This window comes from Prionailurus bengalensis, chromosome A2, assembly GCF_016509475.1.
Source record: "Prionailurus bengalensis isolate Pbe53 chromosome A2, Fcat_Pben_1.1_paternal_pri, whole genome shotgun sequence".
NCBI lineage: Eukaryota > Metazoa > Chordata > Mammalia > Carnivora > Felidae > Prionailurus > Prionailurus bengalensis.
The window spans coordinates 104,888,298-104,915,084 of record NC_057348.1 but is presented as its reverse complement, the minus strand read 5'-3'; the positions used below and the strand labels follow the sequence as shown (position 1 = coordinate 104,915,084).

Below are 26,787 nucleotides of genomic sequence, written 5' to 3'. Positions count from 1 at the left end.
CGTATGAAGTGACATTTATTTGTGGTTTGATTTGTGTTTTCCTGGTGGCTAATGATGGCAAGCATTTTTTCATGTGTTTATTGGTACCAGTATATCTTCTTTGAAGAAATACTACTCAGATGCTTTGCCGGTGAGTTGTATGAGTTACTTATGTATTATAAATATAATTATCTTACTAGATATGTGATTTGCAATTTTTCCCCATTCTCTGACTTGTCTTTTCACTTTCTTGATGATGTCTTTGAAGCATGGGAGTTTTTAATTTTAATGAAATCCAATTTATCTATCATTTCTTCTGTTGCTTGTTTTTTGTTGTTATTTCTTGGAATCTATTGCCAAATCTAAAGTCATGGAGATTTACCCCAATGTTTTTTCTAAGAGTTTTATAGGTTTATATCTTGTATTTTGGTCTTTGATTATACATTTTGAGTTAATTTTTATATATGGCACAACATAAGGGTCCAAGTTTATTATTTTACATGTGAATATCCAATTTTCCCAGCACCATTTGTTGAAAAAGACTGTTCTTTCCCATGAAATGACCTTAGCACCTAGGCTGAAAATCAGTTGAAAACCATAGATACATACATGGGTTTATTTCTGGACTCTCGATATTATTCACTGATCTGTGCTTATCCTTTTTTTTTTTAATGTTTATTTTTGAGAGAGAGAGAGTCAGAGCATGAGCAGGGGAGGAACAGAGAGAGAGGGAGACACAGAATCCGGTGCAGGCTCCAGGTTCTGAGCTGTCAGCACAGAGCCTGACGGGGCTTGAACCCACAGAACGTGAGGTCATGACCTGAGCTGAGGTCAGATGATCAATGGACTGGGCCACCCAGGCGCCTGATCTATATTTATCCTTATTCACCATGATGCTATTTTGATTGCTGATGTTTTGTAGTAAATTATAAAATAGGAAAATATAATTCCTCCTATTTTGTCTTTCTTTTTTAAGAAATGGTTTAGCTATTCTGGGTCCCTTGGAATTCCAAATGAATTTCTAATTAGTTTGCCAATTTCTACAAAGGAGTCACATGGTATTCTGATAGGGATTCTGATAGGATGAACCTTCTTGTTAATTTGCGGCAGATTGCAATCTTAACAACATTAAATCTTATGATCTAGGAATGTGGATGTATTTCCATTTACATAGATTTCTAATTTATTTCAACAATGTTTTGTGATATTTAAATTTACACTTTTTTATTAAATTTATCCCTAAGTAATTTGTTCTTTTGAAGCTATGTAAGTGAAATCATTATTTTAAAGTTTATTTATTTTGAGAGAATGAGAACATGCATGCACGTGAGAGGGGAAGGGACAGATAGAGAGGGAGAGAGAGAATTCCAAGCAGGCTCCACACTGTCAGCACAGAGCCCAAAGTGGGGCTCAATGTAGGGCTCAATCTCGCAAACTGTAAGATCATGACCTGAGCCAAAATCAGGAGTCAGATGCTTAACTGACTGAGCCACCCAGGCACCCTCAAATCATTTTTTAAATTGCATTTTCAGTCTATTCTTTGTACATGTGTAGGAGTATAATTAAATTTTGTATCTTGATTTTGTATCCTGAAATCTTTCTAAATGTGTTCATTATAATTTTTGTATGTGTGGGTTAGGAATTTTTACATAAAAAATCATGTCATATGTGAATAGAGATAGTTTTACTTCTTCTTTTTCAATCTGGATACCTTTTGTTTATTTATCTTTCCTAGTTGTCAGAGTTAGAACCTGAAATACCATGTTGAATAGAAGCAGTGAGAGCAGGCATTCCTGATCTTATGAGAAAGCATCCAGTATTTCTTCAAGTATGATGTAACCTGTAGGGTTTTTTGTAGATTCTCTTTATCAGGTGAAGAAGTTACATTCTACTCCTAGTCTTTTTATGTATGTGTGTATACACACACACACACACACACACACACACACACATAAAGAGTGTTAGATTTATCTCAAATGAGTTTTTCTGGATATTGAAAATCACTTATGGATTTTTATTTTTTTATTATATCAATATGGAATATTATGTTGATTAGTTTTTGGATGTTAAATCAACCTTGCACACCTGGTTGAAATTCCACTTGGTCATGGTTTATAATTCTTTGTCTAATTTCTAGATTCATGTTGCCAATATTTTGCTGGGGACATTTGCATCCATATTCAAAAGATACATAGGTCTGTAGTCTTCTTTTCTTGTGATACCTTTTTTCTGGTTTTGGTGTCAGTAATACTGGGCTCTAAAATGAGTCTGGAAATGTTCCATCCTTTTAATTTTTTTTAATTTTTTAAACTTTATTTATTATATATAAGAGATAGAGAGAGTGCAAGCAGGGGAGAGAGGCGGAGGGTGAGAGGGAGAGAGAGAGAGAGAGAGAGAGAGAGAGAGAGAGAATCCTAAGCAGGCTCCCCACTCAGCATGGAACAGGATTCGGGACTCGGTCCCACGACCCTGTGATCATGACTTGAGCCGAAATCAAGACTTGGATGCTCAACTGACTGAGCCACCCAGGTGCCCCTAGTATTCCATCCTTATATATTATTTAGAAGTGTTTCTGAAGAAATGGTTTATTCCTTAAATGTTTGGTAGAATGCAGCATTGATGCCATCTGCATCTGGTCTTTATTGTGTGTGTTGTGTTGTATTTTTTTTTTTTTACTCAGTATTTTACATGATACAAATCTATTTGGATTGCTTATTTCTCTTGAGTAAATTGTGGTGTTTGTGTCTTTTTAGGAACTTTCCAATCTCATCTAAGTTCCCTAATTTATTGACATATACCTGTCTGTAATAATATTCCTTAATAAGATCTGTAGTGCTGTCTCTTATTTCATTTCAGATTCTGGTAACTGAGTCTTTTTGTTCTCAGTCTAGTTAGAGATATGCCAGTTGTGTTGATTTTTTTCCAGAGAACCAGCTTTTGATATCATTGACTTTCTCCATTGTTTTTCTATTCTCAATTTCATTAATTTCCTCTCTAATCTTTAAAATTTCCTTCATTCTGCTTCCTTTAAATGTAGTATGCTCTTCTTTTTCCAGTGTTTTAAGGTACATGGTTAGTTTATTACATTGAGATGTTATTCTTATCTAATGTAAGGATATATGTCTATAAATTTCCCTCTAAGTACTACTTTGACAGCATCTCATAAATATACTGTATCTGTTTTAATCTTTTCAGTGTATTTTGTCATTTCCTTCTTAATTTCTTTTTTGAGTCATCAATTATCTGGGTTGTTTAATTTACACGTATTTGTAAGCTAATTAAATTTATTTTTGCTGTTTCACAATTTCATTCCATTATGGTCAGAGAACATATTTTGCGTGACTTATGTGGTTTTTTTTAATTTATTGAGGTTTATCTTGTGGTGTAGTTTATTGTCCATCCAGGACAATGTTCCATATGCACTTCAGAAGAACTTATATTTGCTGGTTTTGACAGGTATGTCCTATAGATGTCTTTTAGGTCAAGTTGGTTTATAGTACAGCTCTAGCTCTATTTCTTTGTTATCTTCTGCCCAGTTTTGTATTCATATTGAAAGCGGAATATTGAAGTCCCCAACTACTACTGTTGAAGTATGTATTTTTTCCCATTTCTATCAGGTTTAACTTGATATATTTTCATGCTCTCTTATTAGGGGTGTGTGTGTGTGTGTGTGTGTGTGTGTGTGTATTCGTAATTGAATATCTTCCACATGGATTGAACCTTTCATCATTACAAAATGCCCCTCCTTATTTCTGGTAATATTTTTAAAGATTTTTTTTGTCTGATATTAATACAGACAATCTAGTTTTCTTGTGGTTGCTGTTTGCATGATATTGCCCATACTTTTACTTTCAATCTATTTGTATTCTTTACAAGAAGCATTCAGTTTGCCTGTTGACATACAAAGCAGGGCAAGGTAAAGAGATTTAGCAAACTAGACACTCTCTGACCTTGTTTTTCAGCCTTTTATGTTGTTGCAGAACTCACAGTTCTATTTTGAGTATCAGAAGCTTTAGGGAAGCTAGCAGATTTTCAAAAATTTACAAATATTTGAAATTCCCATAGGGCAATATACCAAAGGTTTTTTAATTATAAACTCAAATATTATGAAGTCCCTGTTTTCAGGCATTAAGCCTATTCATCTCTTAAAAATACAGTGATTTATCTAGTTTCTTAACAAATTTTTTGTCTACCAATTATGAATCTTAAAGAATCCTGGCCATTGTGTTAAACTAGAAAACAATCTAGTACAGGTTACCTTTTATGTACAAATAAAACTAGAAAAGTTTTTTTATACTGTATCATTATGTATCCTTTATAACTTGACACATTCTCCTACAGTATTTGAAATCCAGGTATTATATCCTATTAAATCCTATTATATGCTGTCTCACTTATTTGAATCCTATTGGGATTCAAATAAATGGATATGTAAATTTAAGTGAATATTTTATATGTACTTTTTTATGAGGGAAAAGTTATGTTGGAAGTTTGCTAGAAAGCTTAGCACATCATTCACGTCATGAATAAGTGAGATGGGCTTGTAGAACTGTTAGTATTTGAGGAGCTGAGTCCCCACATTTCCAAATGAAAACCAAAACTATCCTTATAATTCTCACTTTGTTAATTGTGTACTGCATTCTAAAGTTAAGGCTGTCATGAGATTTTTAAGAGTGTGGCTTGTTCATTACTAATAAGATTTAAAAATTTTCTACAGAGACCGTGAACATTTTTAAAAAGACAAGTAGATTTTTTAGAAAAAACTGAAATGATCAATATAAAAAATATGGGCTGTTATTATTTATATGATTTAAGAATTTTCCTCTAAAATAAATATTAAATAAAAATAAATACAGGTCTAACAATTTCTGTGTAGATATTGTATAGTTCTTTGGTATTGCTGATGTTACACTGTGATTGTTACTGTATTTATTACATCTTCAGCTTTGGACTAGAAAACAGTTATTGAGAGTGTAAAATTAGAGAAAATGTGAGAGCTACAGAAGCACTTAGGAAGAAGAAATACCACACAGAATAAAGATGGACTTAGTGACTTTTTTGAACACAAAATTCTACTGCAGGAAAGAGAACAGAGAAAACATCTCAATAATTCATGCAAACCTCACTAGGAATCTCTTTTTAAATATTTCCTTAGTTTCTAACCAGGTACAGTGTTCTGGTATTGATAGGACCTTAGAGTTATTTCAAAATTAGATGAAATGATAGCACATCCTCTGAGTTCCATCCATACACATTTTATGAAATATTTATCCAGTGTTGACAGATTGAGATCATTAAAGTCAATAGAGCTTTTTGGATTACATTCTTCTTGGGAAATTTAAAACTGGTATAGCAAGAGATAAAAGGAAGAGGAAACTTTTGTGCTTATTCCTAAATTTTTTTACTCTAAAAATTCTTTAAGAACACTACATTTTGTGCAATTTAATTATAATATCTACAAACGACAAAATGAACAGCAAAAAATCATAATAAAAAATTGTATATGCTACATTTATGATATCTACTTGCAAATTAGTATTTCTAGTTTATGCCCTTAAGTTCAGAAATTGATTTTGATTGAAAAACACCTCTGTAACCTAAAATTATGTATATATGTTTGAAAGTTTTGTTCAGTTAGATAAATTTGTCCCACAGTGAGGTACCTTAGTAATGACTGGATTTTTCTTTCCCGTTTCAATTTCATGGATATTATCTTTATTATAGTGCTTTCCGTCAGTGTATGTAATAGCTAATATTTGGAGATTTTCTACCTACTGTGTCAACAAGAAACTCTGGTACCCAAATAAGGGCAGTTCTCTGCTCCCTATCATGCGAGAGTACAGGAAGCTCAAACAAGAGTCATATTTCTAGGACGTCTCTTCTTCTGACATCTGCTTCTCTCTTTTTTTTATTAAAAAAAATTAGCTTTTATTTATTTTTGAGACAGAGAGAGACAGAGCATGAACGGGGGAGTGTCAGAGAGAGAGGGAGACACAGAATCTGAAACAAGCTCCAGGCTCTGAGCTGTCAGCACAGAGTCCGACATGGGGCCCGAACTCACGGACCGCGAGATCACGACCTGAGCCAAAGTCGGCCGCTTAACCGACTGAGCCACCCAGGCGCCCTGCTTCTCTCTTCTTGATGGGAAGAGGAGCCTGATGTTCTGCCTCTGTGGGTTTCACAGAAGTATCTCCCAGGCCAAGTGCTGCTAAGACAACTTCCCCAAAAAACACAGAACTCTTCTTTTTCTGCTTCAAAACTGTACCCCTGAACCCCATTCCTTTTCCTGTGTTTGGTAGTAAAAAGGTATTCCAATACTTTATCTTAAAAAAAAAAAAAGAAAGAAAAAAGCTTGACAACTTTATATTCTTTCCTGTACTGAAGAATGCAGGAAGCTTCAGTAGGAGGGCATTTTGCAAAAATTAGATTAGCATTAAAAGCTTAATTTACTTTGTTGCCTTTCAGGACTTAGTAGAGATGGATATTGGGGGACCTATAGTTACTGGGAAGGAAAGCAGGTCATGGAGGGTCAGTAATGGCATTCAAACCTGGAAGGCCATCCTCAAGAGGAGGCTTATAGGGGCTGTAACTTCAGACGGAAAGAATGAAACAAAAACAAAAACAAAAACCTATGTCAACAGTGATAACAATATCGACTGTCCAAATTAAATGGAAATAAAAGTCTTGAAGCTCAAGTACCTCAAAAGCACATCCTACAGTTTGCTGACTGGATTATTGCCTTTATGAAAAGTGGGAGTCATCTTTGACTTACTAAGAGACCCTAACATTTCTGATGGTCCTTATGTGCAGTTGTGGATTATTTGTTTAATTTGGGGAAAGAATCAATTTTAATTGAGGACTAACCCATGTTAATGAAGGAAACGCGTACTTAAGATACTGTCTTTCCCTCCTAGCTCAGGAGTGCTCTCCTGGGGGGCACCAGATTCTTCAGAGCCCTTACCGAAGTGTGCATTTTGACTCATTGCAACTCCAGCATTCTCCCTTTCAAAACCTGGTGTGTGACCGTTCCCTGTCTCCCGGATGGTATCGGTTTCTCATCTTTGACAGACCTGCTGAGATGCCAACCAAATGTGTTGAGGTATTTCAACTCACTAAGAACTACATGTGCTTTTCCTTATGTATGTTTTCATGAGGGTCGAATCTTGTTACAACCAGTTTATTTCTCACTGTAAAATATTTTTTTGCTTGTGTATCAAGATTGAGTTAATCCAAAGAGGTATTTCCATGTTCCCTGTTCTCATGGTAATAGTAATAGCAATGGTTAATGTTATGCTCATGCAGTCCACCAAGGGTTTTTACCTACAATATCTTTATGTAGTTTTTACAATGGCTCTACAATGTAACCTGTCATCATTATTTCCATCATATAGCACAGGAAACATAGATTCTTAGGCGAAACACTCCTACTAGAGTTACCCAGCTACCCAAACACCCAAGTTTTGATCCCAGACCACCAGTCCCCGGAGCTCATGTCCTGAACCACACACAAGTAACCTGCTAACAGTAAAATAATGTGTATTCCAAGTACTTCATTTCTTGTCAGTCTTAAATAGAAGGTTCATTCCCCTTATTGTTACTCACCTTTTGTGAATTATGCGGAAACAGGAATTATTTTCCCTTTTAAACACACAATGTAAAAAAACTCAGTAAAAATATCCAAATTTTAACAATATTTAATTTTAAGTGGTGACATTGTGGCTATCTTATTTTTTCCTTTTTGTTTACTTGCTTGTCACTTTTGTGGCATTTTGTTTGTGATAAACAAAAAAATCAGAATTTAAAAGTAAAATTTGCAGAAATTACAGGAAATTCACTACATCCTTAAATATTTGCGTTCTTTTTCTTTGGCTGAACTAACTATAGTTGAATCTAGAACCTGACACAAATGTAAAGGTGAGATGATTCCGCTGGGTCTGTGCCCCCATGAGGAAGTGTTCTCTGCCCCCACTCTTTCATCTCCTACTTGAACCAAGGCTTTGCAGCATCGAACTGGAGAAGTGATCTTTTTTTTTTTTTAACTCTACAGGATAATACATGTCTGTGTAAATAAATGTCTATTATAATGTTTAAAGTAATTTATGTGCACTACAGAAAACTTAGAAAATAAGAGACATTTTATAGAGTAACATTCATGCATTCATCATCCACCCACACAGTCATACCTCCATTCACATTTTTCTGTCATTCCCTCTTTTCATATTGTTCTTTAAGGTTCATGCTACATGTTAAATTGCATAACATGCTTTTTTCAAGTACCGTTAAAGCATTAACATTTTTCTATGCTGTTGAATATTCTTTAAAATTAATTTTGAACATAATATTCTATCACTAGTGTATTTAGTAAGATTATTTTTATAAGTAAAATTAGTGGAGGTTAGTATCTTTTTGATACATATAATTGTTTTTAGAAAATATAATGCTAATATTTCATTTCAGTAGCAGTAGATAAAAGTACCTTTTCTAATAATATTTATTTGTTTTGAGAGAGAGGAGAGAGAAGGAGACCGCAGAGGAGGGGGAGAGAGAGAGGGAGAGAATCCCAAGCAGGCTCAGTGCTGTCAGTGCAAAGCCTGACATGGGGCTTAGTTTCATGAACTGCAAGATCATGAACTGAGCCAAAACCAAGAATCAAATGCTTGACCTACTGAGCCACCCAGGTGCCCTTGTGATCTTAGTTTTTAAGTGGGTAATAATATATCATTATTAAATAAGTATAATAATGTGACAATATAATCCTATTAAATAATATTTCCTATTAAATTCTTATTTGTCTTATATTTTTAAAATAATTATTTAAACACAATTATTTCCTTTTTTATTTTCCTTTATTCCTCTATTCCTCTATTTCCTTTATTCCTATATTCCTCTAAAGTCTTTTCCTTTATTATTTCTTTTGCTATTAAGCATGGGGATAATAATAATACTGAGTGCTATAATCTGGCTAATAATTACTGAGTCATTGCTATGTAGAAATTATGTTGTGTACATAATTATGTTTATAGCTCACCATAGTACAGTGTGGTACATTCTGCAATCCACCTAGAACAAAAGGAAAAGATGGATGTTGAGTTCCTGTCCCAAGGTCATGCATTTAGCAAGTGCCTGGGTCCTTCCCAAGTCATATATAGTTTCTTCTATTTTTCCTGGATTAGTTTTCTGTTTAATTCCATTTTCCATCTGGAAGCGATTTTGCTAATTGGCTTCAAGTGAGGCTTTAACTTCCTTTCTTTCCCCAAATCGCCAACCAGTTGTTTCATCACCAAATTGTGAACAGTCCTTTCCTTCTCCCCTGATTTTTGATACCTCTTGAACCATGCATTAACTTCTTACATATACTATATTTAGTAATTTCAGAAGAAATCTCCAAGGTGAGTTTATCTTTTTGCTCTGTATTAAGATAACTTCAGATTCACCTATCTTACCTTAAAATATATTGCTATGATAGTAAGTTATCTGATACTGAATTTCTCTTGTTCATAATACAAAAATAACACAGAATAAATTTAAATTGAGTAAGGTTATATTAATTATGAGCAATCTACCTTAAATTTAATATTCCATAAAGTTACTTTTATAGTACAGGTATAAGTTATTAGATTTTTTAAATGATAACTTAATATTTTAAAGGTGGTTCAGAAAAAAATGCAAAGTTGATTTATCTATCACATGTGAAAATAACTTGGATTTTCTACTTTTGTTTTCTCTATTGCAAAAGATGAATCACTGTGGAACACAGGCCCCCATCTGGCTATCCCTGAGAGATTCAGAGACACTGCCTTCACCTGGAGAGATCAAGCAACTGACAGCTTGTGCCACATGGCATTTTTTGTTTAACGCTACAAAAGACTGCTGTCTTTTTCAAATCCCAGTGTCTGTAAGAAACTGTGGAAAATTTTTTGTGTACTTACTACAGCCCACTCAAGGATGTATGGGATATTGTGCAGAAGGTAAGAAAACATGAGTAATATCCATGAACTACTAGTCACAGAACTGTGTGTGTTGCTCTGTTTGGGCCATTCTCTGGATAGGTTGTGTTGAGATAATACAAATCTCACTGAGTCTTGGTCTGCCACTACTGCTAGAGTGAAGCTAAATTTCTGGTTTAAATTGGCCAAATCTGTTTAGGATTTTTTACCAAGATCTTAAGTGAGCCAATATCAGCAATATTTGCTGATGTGAAAGTATCAAAGCAGATTTCTTGCCATTCCTCCCATTGAACATAATGATTGAGTTTGTTAAAACTTCTTTGGTTTCCTCATGCCCTTTCACCCTTTTTAATTAAAGGATGAGGATGGTGAGTGAAAGATGTCGTAGACTCTGGGTCTGGAGTTCTCTCTTGTCCAGCAAGAGAGCAGACGCAGGATTGAAATGCGAGAGAGGCTAATGTCGAGGAAGAGACGAGACACGAGTAAGGGTCCTTGCTCGTTTTTATTAGGATCAGAAGGCTTACAAGCTTGATGGACATGCACAAAGAGACCATGAAACCATGAACATTAACTCATGGGTGTGAGGGAAAGGGGCTTTTGAATATATGTGGCATTAGGGGTTTGGGTCAATACAAAACAAAGTCCTGGTGCCAGGCAGATGGTTGTTTACGGCAGGCATGAGTCTGTTTATCTTAGCTAGCCTAGGGAATAAGACAGAAAGAGCGTGCTACCATCAGGGTCAACAAGGCACCTTTCTTTTGCTAATTTGCTCCACTCTGGGCAACTTTGCCCTGCTGCCATCCATAGCCCTCTTTACCTGTTTACCTATTTTGGTCCTTCCTTCCTGTGAAAGCAGCTTTCTGCTATTGTACTATGTTGGGGGCTGCTTCCACCCTGAATACCTAATCTTGTTTACCTCATCTTGGATGTTTTCATCCTGAAATTTCCTATTCCTATACCTTTGTCATATACTGGGGGCCTTTTCCCTGTTTACCTAATCTTTGATGCTTTCATTCTGTGGCTTCCTATTACTTTATGCCTTGTTAACCCATGCGTGCAAGCTCAGGGAATTCCTAAGCTTATTCCACACAAAAAGATATCATGCAAATGTGTTTTAAGTTATTTCGTCTTTCATTCATTAATAGTGATTGAATGTTTATCCTTTGCCAGAAATTATTTTAGGCCTTAGGGTTATAGTAATGAACAAGACAAATGAGATATCTTCCTTCATGGAACTCACATTCTAGTGGAGTGCCTCAGACATAGAAAAATAAACTGGATATGACTCAAAGAATAAAATAAATATCCACGAGTCCCTACTACATCAAGACATGATTAGAGAAATAAATTGATGGAAGAAAGGAGACAACCCTTCCTTAAAGAAGAATTGCAAATATTTGTAGTTAGTATCCCACATAGAATATGGGGCCTAATTCCTTTCATTTTGATTGTGAGCAGTATTTAGTGACTTGTTCCCAAATAATAGTGTATAGAAAGGAAAATACAGTGATATTATAAGGGAGAAACGTAGTAGACACTGTATTAACCAAGTGATCAAGGTTAATATCATGAGTGATAATGTATGTTGATATCAGTTACCTGCTGATAACATGCAATAAGATGTACTTCTCCTTTGTGGTATTCTTCCCTAAAAGCCATAACCCCAGTATAATCATGAGAAAATTCATACAAATCCAAAGTGAGAAATATTATACAAAACACCTGTGAAAAATACTCTTCAAAAGTGTCAGAATCATGGAGAGTCATGAGAGAGTGAAAAAACTGTCACAGATTGGAAAAGATTAGGGAAACATGATGAATAATGCAATATGATGATATCCTGGATTGAATACTGGAACAGAAAAGAATGTTAGCAGAAACTGGTAAAATCCAAATAGACTTTTCAGTTTATTTAAGAATAGAGTCCTAACTGGGACACCTAGGTGGCTCAGTCGGTTAAGCATCCAACTCTTGATCTCAGCTCAGGTCATGATCACACGGTTGTGAGTTTGAGCCCCACATTGGGCTCTGTGCTGACAGCACAGCGCCTACTTAGGGTTCTCTCTCTCTCTCTCTCTCTCTCTCTCTCTACCTCTCTACCTCTCTCTCTCTCTCTCTCTCCCCTTGCCCCGCCAAAATAAATAAATTAAATAAACTTAAAAAAAAAAAAAGAATAGAGTCCTAAGATCAATTTCTTAGTTTTAACAAATGTATCATGGTTTTGTAATATGTTAACATTAGTGAAAGGGTATTATTACCAGGAAAGCTCCATATTATTTTTGCAACTTTTATGTGCATTTAAAATTACTTTTAAATAAAATGTTTATCACAAACTGAAAATAAAACAAAAAAATTGTTTTTGGAAGCAAAATGTGTTATAAATTAGAGAAAACTGGTCAGTGCAATAATGATTGACTGGCACAAGGATGCTGTCTCACCTAGAGTACCTGAAGAAGGTCTCTCTGACAGTTGATGAACTTGAGCTGAGCTCTGAATGAGGAGAATGAACCATCCATGAAGACGTATGGGGAAAGAGCATTCTAGGTAGAAAGAACAACAAATGCCAGTGTCCTTAGACAGGTATGAAGATGGCTGTTCAGTGAACTGAAGGAGGAACAACATGGCAGGAAGACTGAATGGATGAGACTTCAGAGATGAGATCAGAGAAGTAGGAAGGGGACAGAATCTGTAGGGTATGTTGACCGTGGTAAGAACTTAGATAGTCATAACTGCAGTTTAAAGCCTTAATGGGATTTAAAATAGGTGAATATGATCTATGTATTGTATTTAAAAAACTCCATTGAAGAGGCTGTGGAAAGACAGTGGTGGCTCAAAGGTTGGAGAAGGAGGAAATGGTTTAGACTAGTGGCAAAGAAAAGAGGTTATTGAGTTGGGATGTCTTTTGGAGGCAGAGCTCATGCATTAGATATGAGAGAAGGTGGAAAGAAAGGAACCAAGGACAAGGCCTAGGTTTTTTGCTTGAGCAGCTGAGATAGGAAAGCAACACATTAGTTGGGGAGAGAAAGGAATGGACAGTTCTGTTTTGGCTTGTTATCTAAGAGAGGACATGAGATATACAGACATAAAATGCACAGCAATTCATGAGCCTGCCACTGACCATGTTGTTGACTAAGGATGTTGGAGAAGAGGGTAGTTCCCATAATACACCATCATGGAGCTCACAATAGATAATTGAACTTAATGAGTTTTTTGGGTTTTTTTTCTCTGTGCTCAATTATGACTGTGAACTCTTTGAAGACAATATACCCTTTATATCAAGGTCTCATGACCTCATGCACAGTACCAAGTAAGGACACAACAAATGCACATTAATAGAAGTGTTTAATAGAACTAGTGACCCAACTCCTCAGATACAAGGAGCTCAAAATGGAAAGAAGCTACATAATGGTGATTTTTTACTTGGACTGCTTAGACAGGAATGAAGCTGATAATTGAGGGATTTATTCTTGGTTGGGGATGGAGAAAGTTTGCTGATATGTGACCAAATTATGGGAGGAAACCAATATCCCTCTACTATGTTATCTGGATTCCTCCATATGTAGGAGACTGAAAATGCTAGGAGATACTGTTCTGGATTAGTGCTCTTAAACTAGGCCAAACACTTGATTTAGCAAACAGTGACAATCGTGTTAGTAATAGCTATGAATATTTTCATCTTGAGGTTGTTAGATTATCCAAAAACAAAAAACAAAAAAAAAAAACTACAAATAATAGATATGGCAAAACAATGGCTAGGAATATACATGGAACCACAAATTGCAATGAGTGGTGTGAATGAGAAGATTAAAAGTCGCTGTAGGTGTGCCTGGGAGGCTCAGTGGGTTGAGTGTCCAATTCTTGGTCTTGACCCAGATCATGGTCCCACGACCATGGGATCAAGCCCCACATTGGGCTCTGTGCTGAGTGTGGATCCTGCTTGGGATTCTCTCTCTCTCTCTCTCTCTCTCTCTCTCTCTCTCTCTCTCTCTCTCTCTTCCCTCCCTCCCTCCCTCCCTCTCTCCCCTTCTGCTCCTCTCCCCCACTCATGTTTTCTCTCTCTAAGATGAAAATTAGAAAAAAAAGTTGCTGTAGATGAGAATACCAAAGGTGAAGGAGGGTGAAATTTATAATGAGGAACCACAGGAGAAAGCCTCTTCTGAGAAAAGGGCATTGACATTGAGAGTTTGAGGGTAAACAGTCCTGGGTGAGATAAAAAAATGTGGGGAACAACATCCCAGACAACAACAACAACAGCACGTAAAAGGCCTTAAGGCAGTAAGTGTGGTGTTGCTCCCAAGAGTGAAAGTAGCGCAGAGATGTTGGATCGCAAAGAGTGAGCAGAGTATTACAAGACATGGGTTGGAAAGGCAGCAGGGTCTGCTAGTTAGGGAACTCTTCATTTTATTCTGTGCTTTGAGAAGTCTTAAGAGAATTATCCTGAGAGCTTTAGCCAGTAAGTCTTCACATTTCTACACAGCTGCTAGCCAGCTAAACCTGGTTGATAGCAGTATGTTCAGGAAGGACAGCAACTGCTCAGTTAATAGAGCTAATGTTATCCATTAGGAAGGAGAGAATCCAGAGAAATGCATCTTGAGTGGCCAAGGTGAGAGATTTGAAAAATGTCTTTTTAGTATTTTTCAATATTCTTGTCATCAAAATAGTTAATTTTTACAAAATCTCTAATAATATTACCAAGTATTTGTGGAAAATTGCATAGGTATTTCAATGGGAAAAAAACCAACAACATATCTACATTATTTTTTAAGAAATATTGATTACTATTAAAAATGAAAACAGAACTTTTATACCACGGAACATCATAAAAGCAATCACTTAGACAAAAATATTGTTTAGAGGGGCGCCTGGGTGGCGCAGTCGGTTGAGCGTCCGACTTCAGCCAGGTCACGATCTCGTGGTCCGTGAGTTCGAGCCCCGCGTCAGGCTCTGGGCTGATGGCTCAGAGCCTGGAGCCTGTTTCCGATTCTGTGTCTCCCTCTCTCTCTGCCCCTCCCCCGTTCATGCTCTGTCTCTCTCTGTCCCAAAAATAAATAAAAAACGTTGAAAAAAATTTAAAAAAAAATATTGTTTACATTGAATTTAAAAACTCAATACATATAATTTGCATTTTTTGACATGCTGTTAATACTTAAAAAAATATGTCCTGTTAATGTCATTCCCGCCCATTCATTTTCTCAAGTTTGAATATTCAAAAGTATTTCTTTTATTCTTCATATTCATGTCCTCCTACTGGTTTTAAGTAAAGAGAATTTCTGGGAGAAGATTGTTATTTTTTACTTTTTGTATATAAGTTATTAATCGATATACACATGAATTATCTTCTCTGATGTGCCAATAAAAGCTTACCTTGAAATACTATTTAAACTTGAATTAGAATTCCTGGATAGCAAACAGAAATGAATCACATAATCCTCTTAAGTGTCTTTTTCTCTTGCTTACCAAGAATCTGAAGCAGATGTTCCGGGCTGATGATGACTTGGCCATTTACAATGTCAGGCTGAGGTCTCTGTGAGTCTCTAGGCTTTTTCTTCACAGTGATGAGATGAAGGTCCAGTTTTTGCTCTTTATGTACATTTTAGACAGGATAAAAGGGGAAGCCCAAAGGATAAAAAGAGAGCTTGTGCTAACTGGAACTTACCTCCCCTTAAGGAGCTTATTTGGAAGAAGTTTTATCACAACTACTTCAGAAGAATTCTTTGGCTTATCTCTGTCTTCAGAGGCAATCTGTGAAATCTCCTTTTTTACTTGGACATATTTCTGTCACCAGCTAATAGGCTATTGGATAAGCAACAATCCATCAGGTATATTTAGCTTAAAAATCATCAAAACAGGGGTGCCTGGGTGGCTCAGTTGGTTAAGCGTCCACCTTTGGCTCAGGTCATGATCTCACAGTTCATGAGTTCTTACAGCCCTGTGTTGGGCTCTGTGCTGACAGCTCGGAGCCTGGATCCTACATCAGATTCTGTGTGTGTGTGTGTCTTTCTCACTGCCCCTCCCCTGCTAATGCTCTGTGTGTGTCTCTCTCTCTGTCAAAAATAAACAAATATTTAAAAAAATTTTTGAACATTATCAAAACAGCACAAATTAAAGAAAATTGCCACCATTTTAATAATATATTCCTATGACTTTTGTTTTTTATAACTTACATATAATTTTCATACAATTTATATACAATTTCTATAAGGCAAAGAAAACAAGAAACGTTAATTCAAGATTATAATCAATGCCATTCAAGCAAAAAGATTTATATATGTTATTTACTGAGAAAAGTTCATTAGAAAATGTTTTTTCATATTTTCCATGTTTGTACTTAACAAGGTGGTTATTAGGTCCTTATGCTATACAAAGAGGCATCATATCAATTGGAAGTAGGCCATGAGAAGTTGAGGACATATACTATATACCCTACAGCACCCACTAAAATATGTGTGTGTATCTAATAGCCAATAAAATAGATAAGATACACAAAATACACCTTTTAGAGATACAGAAACAGGTGAAAAGTGCCAAAAGGACAAATAGAAAATAGCAACATGATAGATTTAAACCCTAGAATATCAATAATTATATTAAATATATGTGATCTAAACACCCCAATTGAAAGTCAGAAATTTTCAGATTGGATAATAAAAGCAACACCCAACTATAACTATAGGCTGCCCAGAGAAGCCCATGTTAAACATAAAGAAAAATGAGGTTATAAATATGAGGAAAGAAAAGGATTGACTTAGGTACCACAAATGACAAGAAATCTAGAGTGGCATTGTACATATCAGACAAAGTAAATTATTGAACAAAGAATATCACCTAGAAGACAAAGTGTCATTTCCTAAAGATAAAAGGATCAATTGAACAACAGGATAAAACGGTTCTAAATACTTATGTACCTAATAACAGAATTCAAAATACAGGAAGCAAAACTTACAGATCTTTAAGAAGAAATAGACAAATTTATGGTTCATGTTGGAGATTAACACTCATCAGTCAATAATTGAGCACATAGAAACAAAAACAAAAAAAATGGAGGAGAGTGGAAAGGTTCTATCAATCAACTTGATCTAAATGACATTTAGAGAAGATTCCACAGATGACAGAACAACCCACATTCTTTATAAGTGCACCATAAACATTTACCAAGATAGATTACATGCTAGGCCCTAGAGTAAGGAAATTAGAATATAAAAAAAAGTTTGATGTTAGTAAAAAAAAAAAAAACCCACTAAATATACTGTGAAAACAAGAGAGTTTACAGATCTGTGGGATCTGTAAGAAAAAAAAACAAACTCAGTTTATATGTTAAGAAACTAGAAGCAGCACAAATGAGACCCAAAGTAAGCAGAAAGGAAATAACGATCAGAGTGAAAATCAATGGAATAATACACAAAATGAAAAAAGTAAAGGCAGAAGTTTCCAATATCAGGAATAAGAGAGGTGATAAAATACAGACTCTCCAGATATTAAAAGAATTATAAGAATAAAGAATTATTATGAATAACTGCCAATACATTTGACAACTTAAATGAAGTAGACAAATTTCTTGAAATACACGGATACTAGAGCTCATTCAAAAGAAAAAATAATTTCAATGGCCCTATAATTGTTAAACAAATTGTATTTTTAGTTAAAATCCATTCCACAGATAAAATAAAACAAACAAGAACCCTGGCCCAGATGGTTTGGGAATTCTTCCAAATAATAAAGGAGGAAATAATACCAATTTTACATAACTTTTCCAGAAAAATGAATAGTAGGGACCTAAAAACTTCTGTAGAGCCAACAATACTCTCAAAGTAAAAGCAAGACACAGACATTCAAGAAAACTATATCCCTCATACATATAAATGCAGATGGTATGATCATCTATTTAGAAAATCCAGTGGAATCTACAAAATAGCTATTGGAGCTAGTAAGAAGTAATACTGAAAGAAAAAGATCAACATATAAAAATCATTTGTATTTCTTTACATATGTAATAACAGGAATTTTATCTAAAAATACTAATTATAGTACCAACTATATGAAATACTTAGGAATAAATATGGAAAAAGATGCACAAGACCTATAAAGTGAAAACAGTAAAACTTTGCTGAGAAAAATTGGAAAATTTAAAATAATGGAGAGATAAACCATGTTTATGGAACAAAGATCAATGTTAAGAAACCAATTCTCAAGGTAATTTATAGCTCTAAAACAGTCCTAATCAATATCTCAGCAAGCTTTTTTTTTTTTGGAGATTGACAAATTTTCCTAAAATTTATATGGAAATTCAAAATATCTGCAATACCCCAAACTACCTTGATCAGGAAAAGAGTTGGGCAATTTATAGTGACTTTCAGATTTATCCTAAAGTTAATCTGTAAAGTGTTATGTTTGCATCAAGATAGATCAGTGGATAAGAACAGAGCCCAGAAATAAATCAACACACATATAATCAACTGATTTTCAACACTAAATATAGTCAATTCTTTAGAAAAAGGACAGTAGTTTCAACAAATCGTTTATACACAAATTTTAAAAAATGAACTGTGATCAAAATGCGTATAAAAATATAACTCACAAAAGGGGTGCCTGTGTGGCTCAGTTGGTTAAGTGTCGGACTTCAGCTCAGGTTAGGATCTCACGGTTTGTGAGTTCAAGCCCTGTGTCAGGCTCTTTGCTAACAGCTCAGAGCCTGGAGCCTGCTTCTGATTCTCTGTCTCCTCCTCTCTCCCTGTCCCTCCCATGCTCATGCTCTGTCTCTGTCTCTCAATAATAAATAAACATTAAAAAAAAATTTAAAAAGGTATAACTCACAATGAATCATTAGTTTGAGTTACAAATAACAGAAAACAAGTTGAAATAATGTTTAAAAATCATGAACTCTAAGGATTTTAGGATGTGTCATTCAATCTGAGAAAGAGTTAAATAAGAAGGCCTCAGAAGATATGAGCATTAGAGCACCTCCCATGAGGTTAGCAACAAGAGTCTATACACATTCCTGTAGAACTTCATCATTGACTTGACTGTGCTCTCAAGTCCTTATCTCTCAGGTTAAATTCTAAATTCTTCCAAGAAGCAATCTGATGAGCCTGTCTTTGTTCGAGTAGTTACCTTTGTTCCAATGAACCTAGTTTGGCATTGGGTTATAGTTATTACCATGACAGCTGTCAACTCATTTCTGTAACCCTGCACATGATTATAGGGGAAACAAGTTCCACAGAAGTGGTTCAAACCAATTGTTGTATAAATTTATGTAAATTTTAGTTTCATTACTTAATAGTGTAGACTAAAATTTAGGAAACAAGACATGAAAGCTTTAGTTGTTTTAAAATATGATTCCAAATTATCTCTATTTGATCTCATCCTGAAAAGGGAAAATTTTATTATAAATAAAAATGAGAATAAGTAAGTCTTAGTCTATTGAAACATACTTCTCCAAGGAATTGTCATTTCAGATATTTATGTATGTATTTATATCTTTATGCTCAATTGAATAAATATATAAACCTTAACCTTTTGCAGCTATTTCTGATGCAAAATTACACCCATGTGACCCTGATGAAATTGAAATTAGTGGTGACTGTGTTCGTAAGTATCAAATTTTATTTTTTTAACAATTTATAAACTTACAATTTCAAAGTTGTTTTGTTTATTCATTTCTCTTGAGAGAGAGAGAGAGAGAGAGAGAGAGAGAGAGCGAGCGAGCATGAGCAGGGGGAGGGGCAGAGAGAAAGAGGGAGAGAGAGAATCCCAAGCAAGCTCCGTGCTGTCAGCCGAGAACCTGATTCAGGGCTCAGTCTCACAAACTGTGAGATCATGACCTGAGGTGAAATCAAGAGTTGGACACTTAACTGACTGAGCCACCCAGGTGCCCCCATTTCAATGGGTTTTTATGTTCTATAACTTACTTAGATGTTAGTTATGCTATTTGACTTCACCTCAGTCTCGTGACTATCAAAAATAAAAATCACTTTATCCTGCCTGTAAGGAATAGTCCTGGAATTAGCAAATATATGGAGTTGGGCATGTCATACCCTACAGATATTGGTAGAATTCTTATACGGGGAAATATTTGGCAGTATATCGCAACAATATTAAAAACGCACATATATTTGTCCTCAACAATTCCATTTTCAAAAGTCTAGCTTATAGAAATATTTAAAGAAGCATGTAAGTACTCTCTTTAAAACAGCATTTTTCTAATAATATGAAAAACTAAATTGCAAATATACAATAACTGCTGATGATTCAATATTTTTGGTGTACCCATGATAAAATATTCTATAAACAATATTAAAATTCAGCAATACATTCTTTGATATTAGTAAATATTAATAGCATACTGTAGTTAAGAAATCAAAATATGTAGCACAATCTCATTTTTATTTTCTGAAAGCGATTGCATTTGTACCAAATAACTCTTGAAAGATAAACACCAAAAATGTTAATGGTACTCGTAATTTTTCTCCTCCTTCAAATCTGTATTTTTTGTATTTTCTAAATTAAATTTTTAGAAGTTGTTTACACACTAAAAAAATCCTATGTCAGTATTTCTTAAAATAACTCTAAATAGATCGTCTAATAAATTTATGATATCTACTTAAAGGATGAGAAGATATTAAAATTATTATTGAAACCTTAGCGTTTTTGTGGGATATATTGGTCAAGTATATTGATGATGATATGAGAATATAATAAATGAATATGGGATTGTTGACATATAATTAACTAAGGTGTTTGATAAAATAAACCATAATGGCAAAAAACAAATCAGGATAGATTATATAATATTTAGATACCAGTTCTAAAAATTAATATGTTTTGCCTTTGAAAACTACCCTTATAATAATGCTCAAAATAAGGGGTGCCTGGGTGGCTCTGTCAGTTAAGGATTTGACTCTTGATTTTGGCTCAGATCATGATCTCACAGTTGGGAGGTCAAACCCCAACATGGGCTCTATGCTGGGCGTGGAAGCTGCTTAATAGTCTTCTTCCCCCTTGCTCTCTGCCCCTTCCTCACTTGCACTCTCTCTCAAAAAACAAAATAATAGCACTCAAAGTAAATCCCTCTGAGTTGTTTTTCTATGTTCTATTCCAATTGTAAATGGATTTTCCAGCTCCTTTTTCTACTGTTCTTTAAACAAGTTATTATTTTATCTGGAAGTCTCAGTTTAATTAAACACTGTGATTTAAGTTCTTAAGAGAACAAAACAATATCCCTAATAATAGTAATATTAAACATAAAGTATATTTGTTATACTTTATATATAACCTGCATAATAGGTTTGGATTATCTTTCTCATATACATATATTATAGTGAAATCGCTTTTCTTTTCTGAATAAGCAATAAATTTAAGCTATGTATATATGTTGTACAGAAGGCTTATGCAATTATTGGAAAAAAATGCTATACAAAATCATACACAATCTGGGGAGATAACCCTTGAATGGAAATATTGAATCAAAAGTCAACAGCTTCAGGATAAAGTAGAGAATATGTTAACATATCCAGCAACTGTTAATATCAGAATTTACAAAAAGGTACAAGCAGAAATAATTTATCTCTTGTTTTTGCAAACTTTTCTTTTAAATATATGTTGACAAAGTTTCTTTCATCTACATTGTTGTGAGCAATGATCTGTTTTTTCACCCAGATAGTTGATGCCATTTAAAATAGTGATTCAAAGTTTTAATTTTCATGAATTATTTTCTTTTCAGTTATCTGTCATCTCTTACTCTAAATAATCATTTCCATAGATAGTTCTTCCCTGTTTGGAAATAAGTTGAACTTCTTTTTCCTAATTTATGTAAGAGAAAATTTTCCCTCATATATAATTTTTTTAAAAACCAATGTACTAAAGAGTAGTCTATTATTTCTTTCAAATGTGAACATAATGATTTGACCTCATGTTTAAGATGTTTGGCAAGGTATTTGTTACTTAAATTAGGAGTGCCTGGGTGGCTCAGTTAATCATCCAACTCTTGATTTTGGCTCAGGTCATGGCCTCATAGTTTGTGAAATCAAGCCCCGAGTTAGGCTCTGTACTGACAACACGGACCCTGCTTGGTACTCTCTCTGCCCCTTCCCTGCTTGCGTGTTCTCTCTCTCTCTCTTTCTCTTTCTCTCTCTCTCAAAAAAAAAAAAACAAAAAACAAAAAACAAACAATATTTATTACTCAGATTAATTCGAAAAAAATTCATTTGCTACTCGGATTTTGTAATTGAATATCTAACAAAATAGCAAGTTAAAATATCTTAAAATACACAAGGTTATTTTTTCCCTTATATTTAGGTTAGAATCCCTCAGAGTTTTCAAAAATCTATGAGAGGACTAAAAAAATTACTTTTGCAACTATTGTAAAATGACCATGTATATCCTAAAAAAATTTGTACATTTTAGCACATGTTTTAAATCTTGTAAAATTTATCACTTAGATATTTTTCTCTTTTCTAAAACAAAGGAAATTTTAAAAACTCATTTAGAAACATTTTAGATCCCTAAATTTAATCTTACGAATGACCAGAGATGAAAATTGCAAAATCTTCCCAAGTTCCTAGAGAAAATTTCAAACATTTTTAACATCAGAAAAATGAAAAGAGTAAGACTGTTGTTTAACACCTGATGTATTTCACTCAACAGTTTAATCAGTCCCGTAATGAGCTGCTCTTTCAACCCAGAGTAATGATGGGTTGAGTTATAAGAGGAAAATAATAAGCCTTTTGAGTTTACATTATAATGACTTTTTTTTTTTAATGTTTATTTTTGAGAGAGAGAGAGGAAGCAGGGAAGGGGCAGAGAGAGACGAAGATAGAATCCGAAGCAGGCTCCAGGCTCTGAGCTGTCAGCACAGAGCCCAATGCAGGGCTGGGACTCACAAACCGCAAGATCATGACCTGAGCAGAACAAAGCTGGACATTCAACCGACTGAGCCACCCAGGCACCCCTATAAATGACTACTTTTTAAGCAAGAAATTATAATGTAAAAAACCTTAATTTTATTTCTTTGTTCAATCTTTTAGAAAGAGAAATCTTTCATAAATCACTTCGAAGGAGGTGAATTACTTTTATGCTCAAGAGCTAGACTTTTTTCAAGGGTAGACACACCCAAAGTACATTAATATAAGCTTGATGAGCTGATAAGTTTCTCTGCTATCAATATTTCTGTGATTATTGGGTCAAAAATAAAAATGTGCTGCTTTGCTGATTGCTAGATAATAGTTGTCTTTCTGAATGTATTTTACTTTTCTTAATATAAATCCCTGAGCCGCAGTCTCCATGAGCTTTCTGCTTGTCATTATCCATTCTTTAAGATGCCTGATTGATGACAGATTATGCATTTTTTCCCCTCAGGTCAGCGGTTTGTCTCAGTGCCACCACCGCCCCCAGGAAGGCCAGAAGTTGTGGTGGAGCTGATTGAATCCAGGCTTTTCTGTAGGTGTGCTTTTGATGTTTCCCCTACAAGCACTTCGGTGGGATTTCTCATAACTTGGTCTAGGCTTTCTTCTCAAGAAATCAAAGAGGAGCTGAAGCAAGAGACCACAGTTCAGGCATTCTCTCTTTTAGAGCTGGATGGAATAAATCTCAGACTCGGAGATAGGGTATGTTCACATTTTTTTTTCTTTTTGTGAATGTATTGATTTTAAAAAATGAGTTTTTTAACATATCCTAAAAATACCTTCATCCCCAGAATACCAAGCACTAATGTTTTTCTTTTTCTTTCTTCCTTGGCAATTGTGCCAACTCAAATGATATTGGATGAGTCAGTATCTTAATGACTACGTATGAATATCTGCTGTTACCATTTGCTGAATTATCAATGAACTCTTATAACTTGATGCCTCTTTCTGGTTTTAAAATGATATGTTTTTATTCTTGAAAAATATTTTTATTTTTTTAATGATGATGTCACTTATCCACTTTTAAATATATCTTAAATACAAAGTCTACAACACTTTGATTTATGTTGAGGTTTGAATAGGTAATATTTTTAAATTGTGGAATTCTTCTCGATTTTCAAGCAAGTTTTCAAATTGTTTAGCTTCTTATTATCTTTTATGCACAATCTACTATAAGTTAAGTACTTAATTACAATAGTTTACACATATTTTCTCCATAATTGCATTGCTAAATGATTATTCATAACTGTGTTCATAGATATTCTGTAGTGCTTCCATCTTTTTGTTGGAGAATCCACATGTACAAAGCTTAGCCATCGAAAGCCAAGAATTTTTTGCAGGCATTAAGGTATGTAGCCACGGAGATGGATCAGAAAGATTACTTCTCTATCACTGTGTTTTCTATACTGTGATCTGTGGATGCTGGTTCCAAGACCTCATCACAGACTGAACACTGAGATCCGAGAGTCTATATTTTTGAAAAATTACCCAAATAATTCTAATGCACAACACTGTTCGAGGGCCCGTTAATCAACTAAAATTGGAATATACTTGCATATTTTTTGAGAAATAGCTCAAATTAGAATAAAAGTGGGGCACTTGGGTAGCTCGTCAGTTAAATATCTGACTTTGGCTCAGGTCATGATCTTACACTTCATGAACTGGAGCCCCACATCGGGCTCTCCACTGACATTGTAGAGCCTGCTTAGAATTCTCTCTCCCTCTCTTTCTCTCTGTCCCTCCCGAATTTGTGCTCTTTCTCTCTCTCTGTCAAAATAATTAACTTAAAAAAATTAAAAATGAAAGCTTTATTCCCATAATTCATTCTATCACATGTCTAAAAGTTAGATTATTGATATTTAGTTAGCATGCAGGTCGGAAGACAAGTACCAGGTCAGGTACTGGAGCCTCTGACTAGAGTAAAATTGACCCAGAAATCTGGGCTCTATGAACTGTGAAGATGGAGGTAACTACACAAGGCAATGTCTGTGGTCACTGCTGGTATCATGGGAGGTCCAAGCACAGGATCTGCTGCTATTACAGCAGATGAGCAGTCATCCAGGGAATCCAGAAGTGGTGGAATGAATGGGGCAATATCATGAGGTCTAGGCAGACAGGCACTGTACACCCCCTGTGGTCTCAGCCACAGGACTGGAGTTTGACCTGGACTCATCTCTAGTTCAAGGACAAGATGAGACAATCAATAGATTGTGTGAATAGGACTCATAATAGATTGTGAGAGCCAAGACAAAAACTGGTCTGGAGAAAGTCCATTTATACACAGTAGGAACCAAGGAAGGAGTGAGAAGAGTAACCATGTTGTCAGAAGAGTATAATCACAGTAGGAGGAGAGAAGAGTTCATACCTCGGGGAGGCAGAACCTTTGGATCTCCATTGGTGAACACTCAGCAAAAAACATCCGGTTCATTGGTCAGCCCCCAGGGGATGTTTCTAATTAGGCTAGTAGGGAGCTAGCCAAGAATTCAGACGGAGTAAAAACTTCCTGCCTCAAAAAAGGATTGGCCCATGAACTGGGATGGGACCAGTCCTAGACTTCAGTAGTTAGTAATCCAACTAAGGAAGACAGCGGCTGCAACATAAGCTTGAGATATTTGAGGTGACAATGATATTTTGATTTATATATGCAAAAATACTTAGATTTCTAACTTATGTTAAGGGTGATATTAATCTCTCAGAATAAACACACTCATTTGTGAGTCAGTAAATGTTAACAAACAAATGAAAGAATATAGGCTTCTCTCTGTCTGTGCCCATTCCCCAGTGCCCATCCCAGAACCAGAATCATCAAGGCAGACTCCTACCAGACTGCCTACCATGTTGGGGAACCAAATTATCCCTCAGCTCAGGGCAGTACAGTGACTCCGTGTACTCTGCTATGTGCTAATGTTTTTAAAGATTTGGTTTTAATTGATCTTATTAAATTGAAATTTTCAGGGCTTAAGTTATTACTCCCAGCTTATTTAGCAAAATAGGAGCTGTTAAGAAGAATGCTCTTGTAAAATTTTATCTTAGGAATAAATTCTATTTTGATATGACTACATATTTTCTTATACCAGTTACACCCTGAATTAAGCACTATATCAGAAGATGGGAAAGAATATCGCCTGAAGATAGAGAGCACAGTACCTGTCATTTGTTCTGAATTCAGTGAGCTTGACCAGGAATGCAAAATCTCATTAAAACTGAAAACTGTTGATCAAGGTAATACACTAAATTCACTTAATTTTATTACTGGATTTCAAATAATAATTAATGCTTTTTTTTTCTTCTAGAAAAAGTCACTGGAGAGTATGCATATAATGAATTATGTTGTGTGTTTACACCAAATTATAGCTCAGCCATATTAATGATATGGGTCCATATTATTGACTGTCAAAACAGTCTATGTTGTAATTCACATTTATCCCTCCTGGGCTCATAGCATGTATTAAAAAAAAAAAAACAGTGATGAACAACTCCTCATCATCATCCTTTTCTTCCTCCTTTTCATTCTCGTCCTCCCACTCACTTTTTTTCTTTGCTTTGTTTTCAGAGATGGAGAGACAAACTGCTGTTTAAGATTTTCCAAATATCCCTAACTAGGGAGGTATGATATGTTATATTAACATAAATTCAAGCTTATGCAACATGGGTCTCCTAATACAGTCTTTATACTTCTCTCCTTAATGTAAGCTTGTGTTTGAGACCTTTTGTTATAAAATTCTATTTAAATTACAAATTACATAGATTGTGTGATGCATGGCTGCACATATGTCACTGTCACAGCCATATAGGGAGAGATGAAATTCTCCCAAAGGACACGATAGATTATGAGAGGACAAAGCATGGATGGCGGTGATTGGGTTTAGTTGAATTCTGTTTCTCCCCCTAAGACTCTGAGGTAGAAACCAAAGCACATAAGAGATAAATAAATTAGAATGTGACTTTTAAGAGAGATTCTGTTT

At 34.9% G+C, this 26,787-nt stretch overlaps 1 protein-coding gene across 1 annotated transcript in view; it reads left to right on the top strand.

Moving 5' to 3' along the window:
- Positions 1-26,787, top strand: part of VWDE (von Willebrand factor D and EGF domains) — a 77,322-nt gene that overhangs the window by 2,477 nt on the left and 48,058 nt on the right. The window contains exons 2-7 of the mRNA XM_043588986.1: positions 6,894-7,078; positions 9,716-9,947; positions 19,446-19,511; positions 23,277-23,524; positions 24,081-24,170; positions 25,900-26,044. Coding sequence (XP_043444921.1) covers positions 6,894-7,078; positions 9,716-9,947; positions 19,446-19,511; positions 23,277-23,524; positions 24,081-24,170; positions 25,900-26,044 — 966 coding nt within the window. The remainder of the gene's footprint in view (positions 1-6,893; positions 7,079-9,715; positions 9,948-19,445; positions 19,512-23,276; positions 23,525-24,080; positions 24,171-25,899; positions 26,045-26,787) is intronic.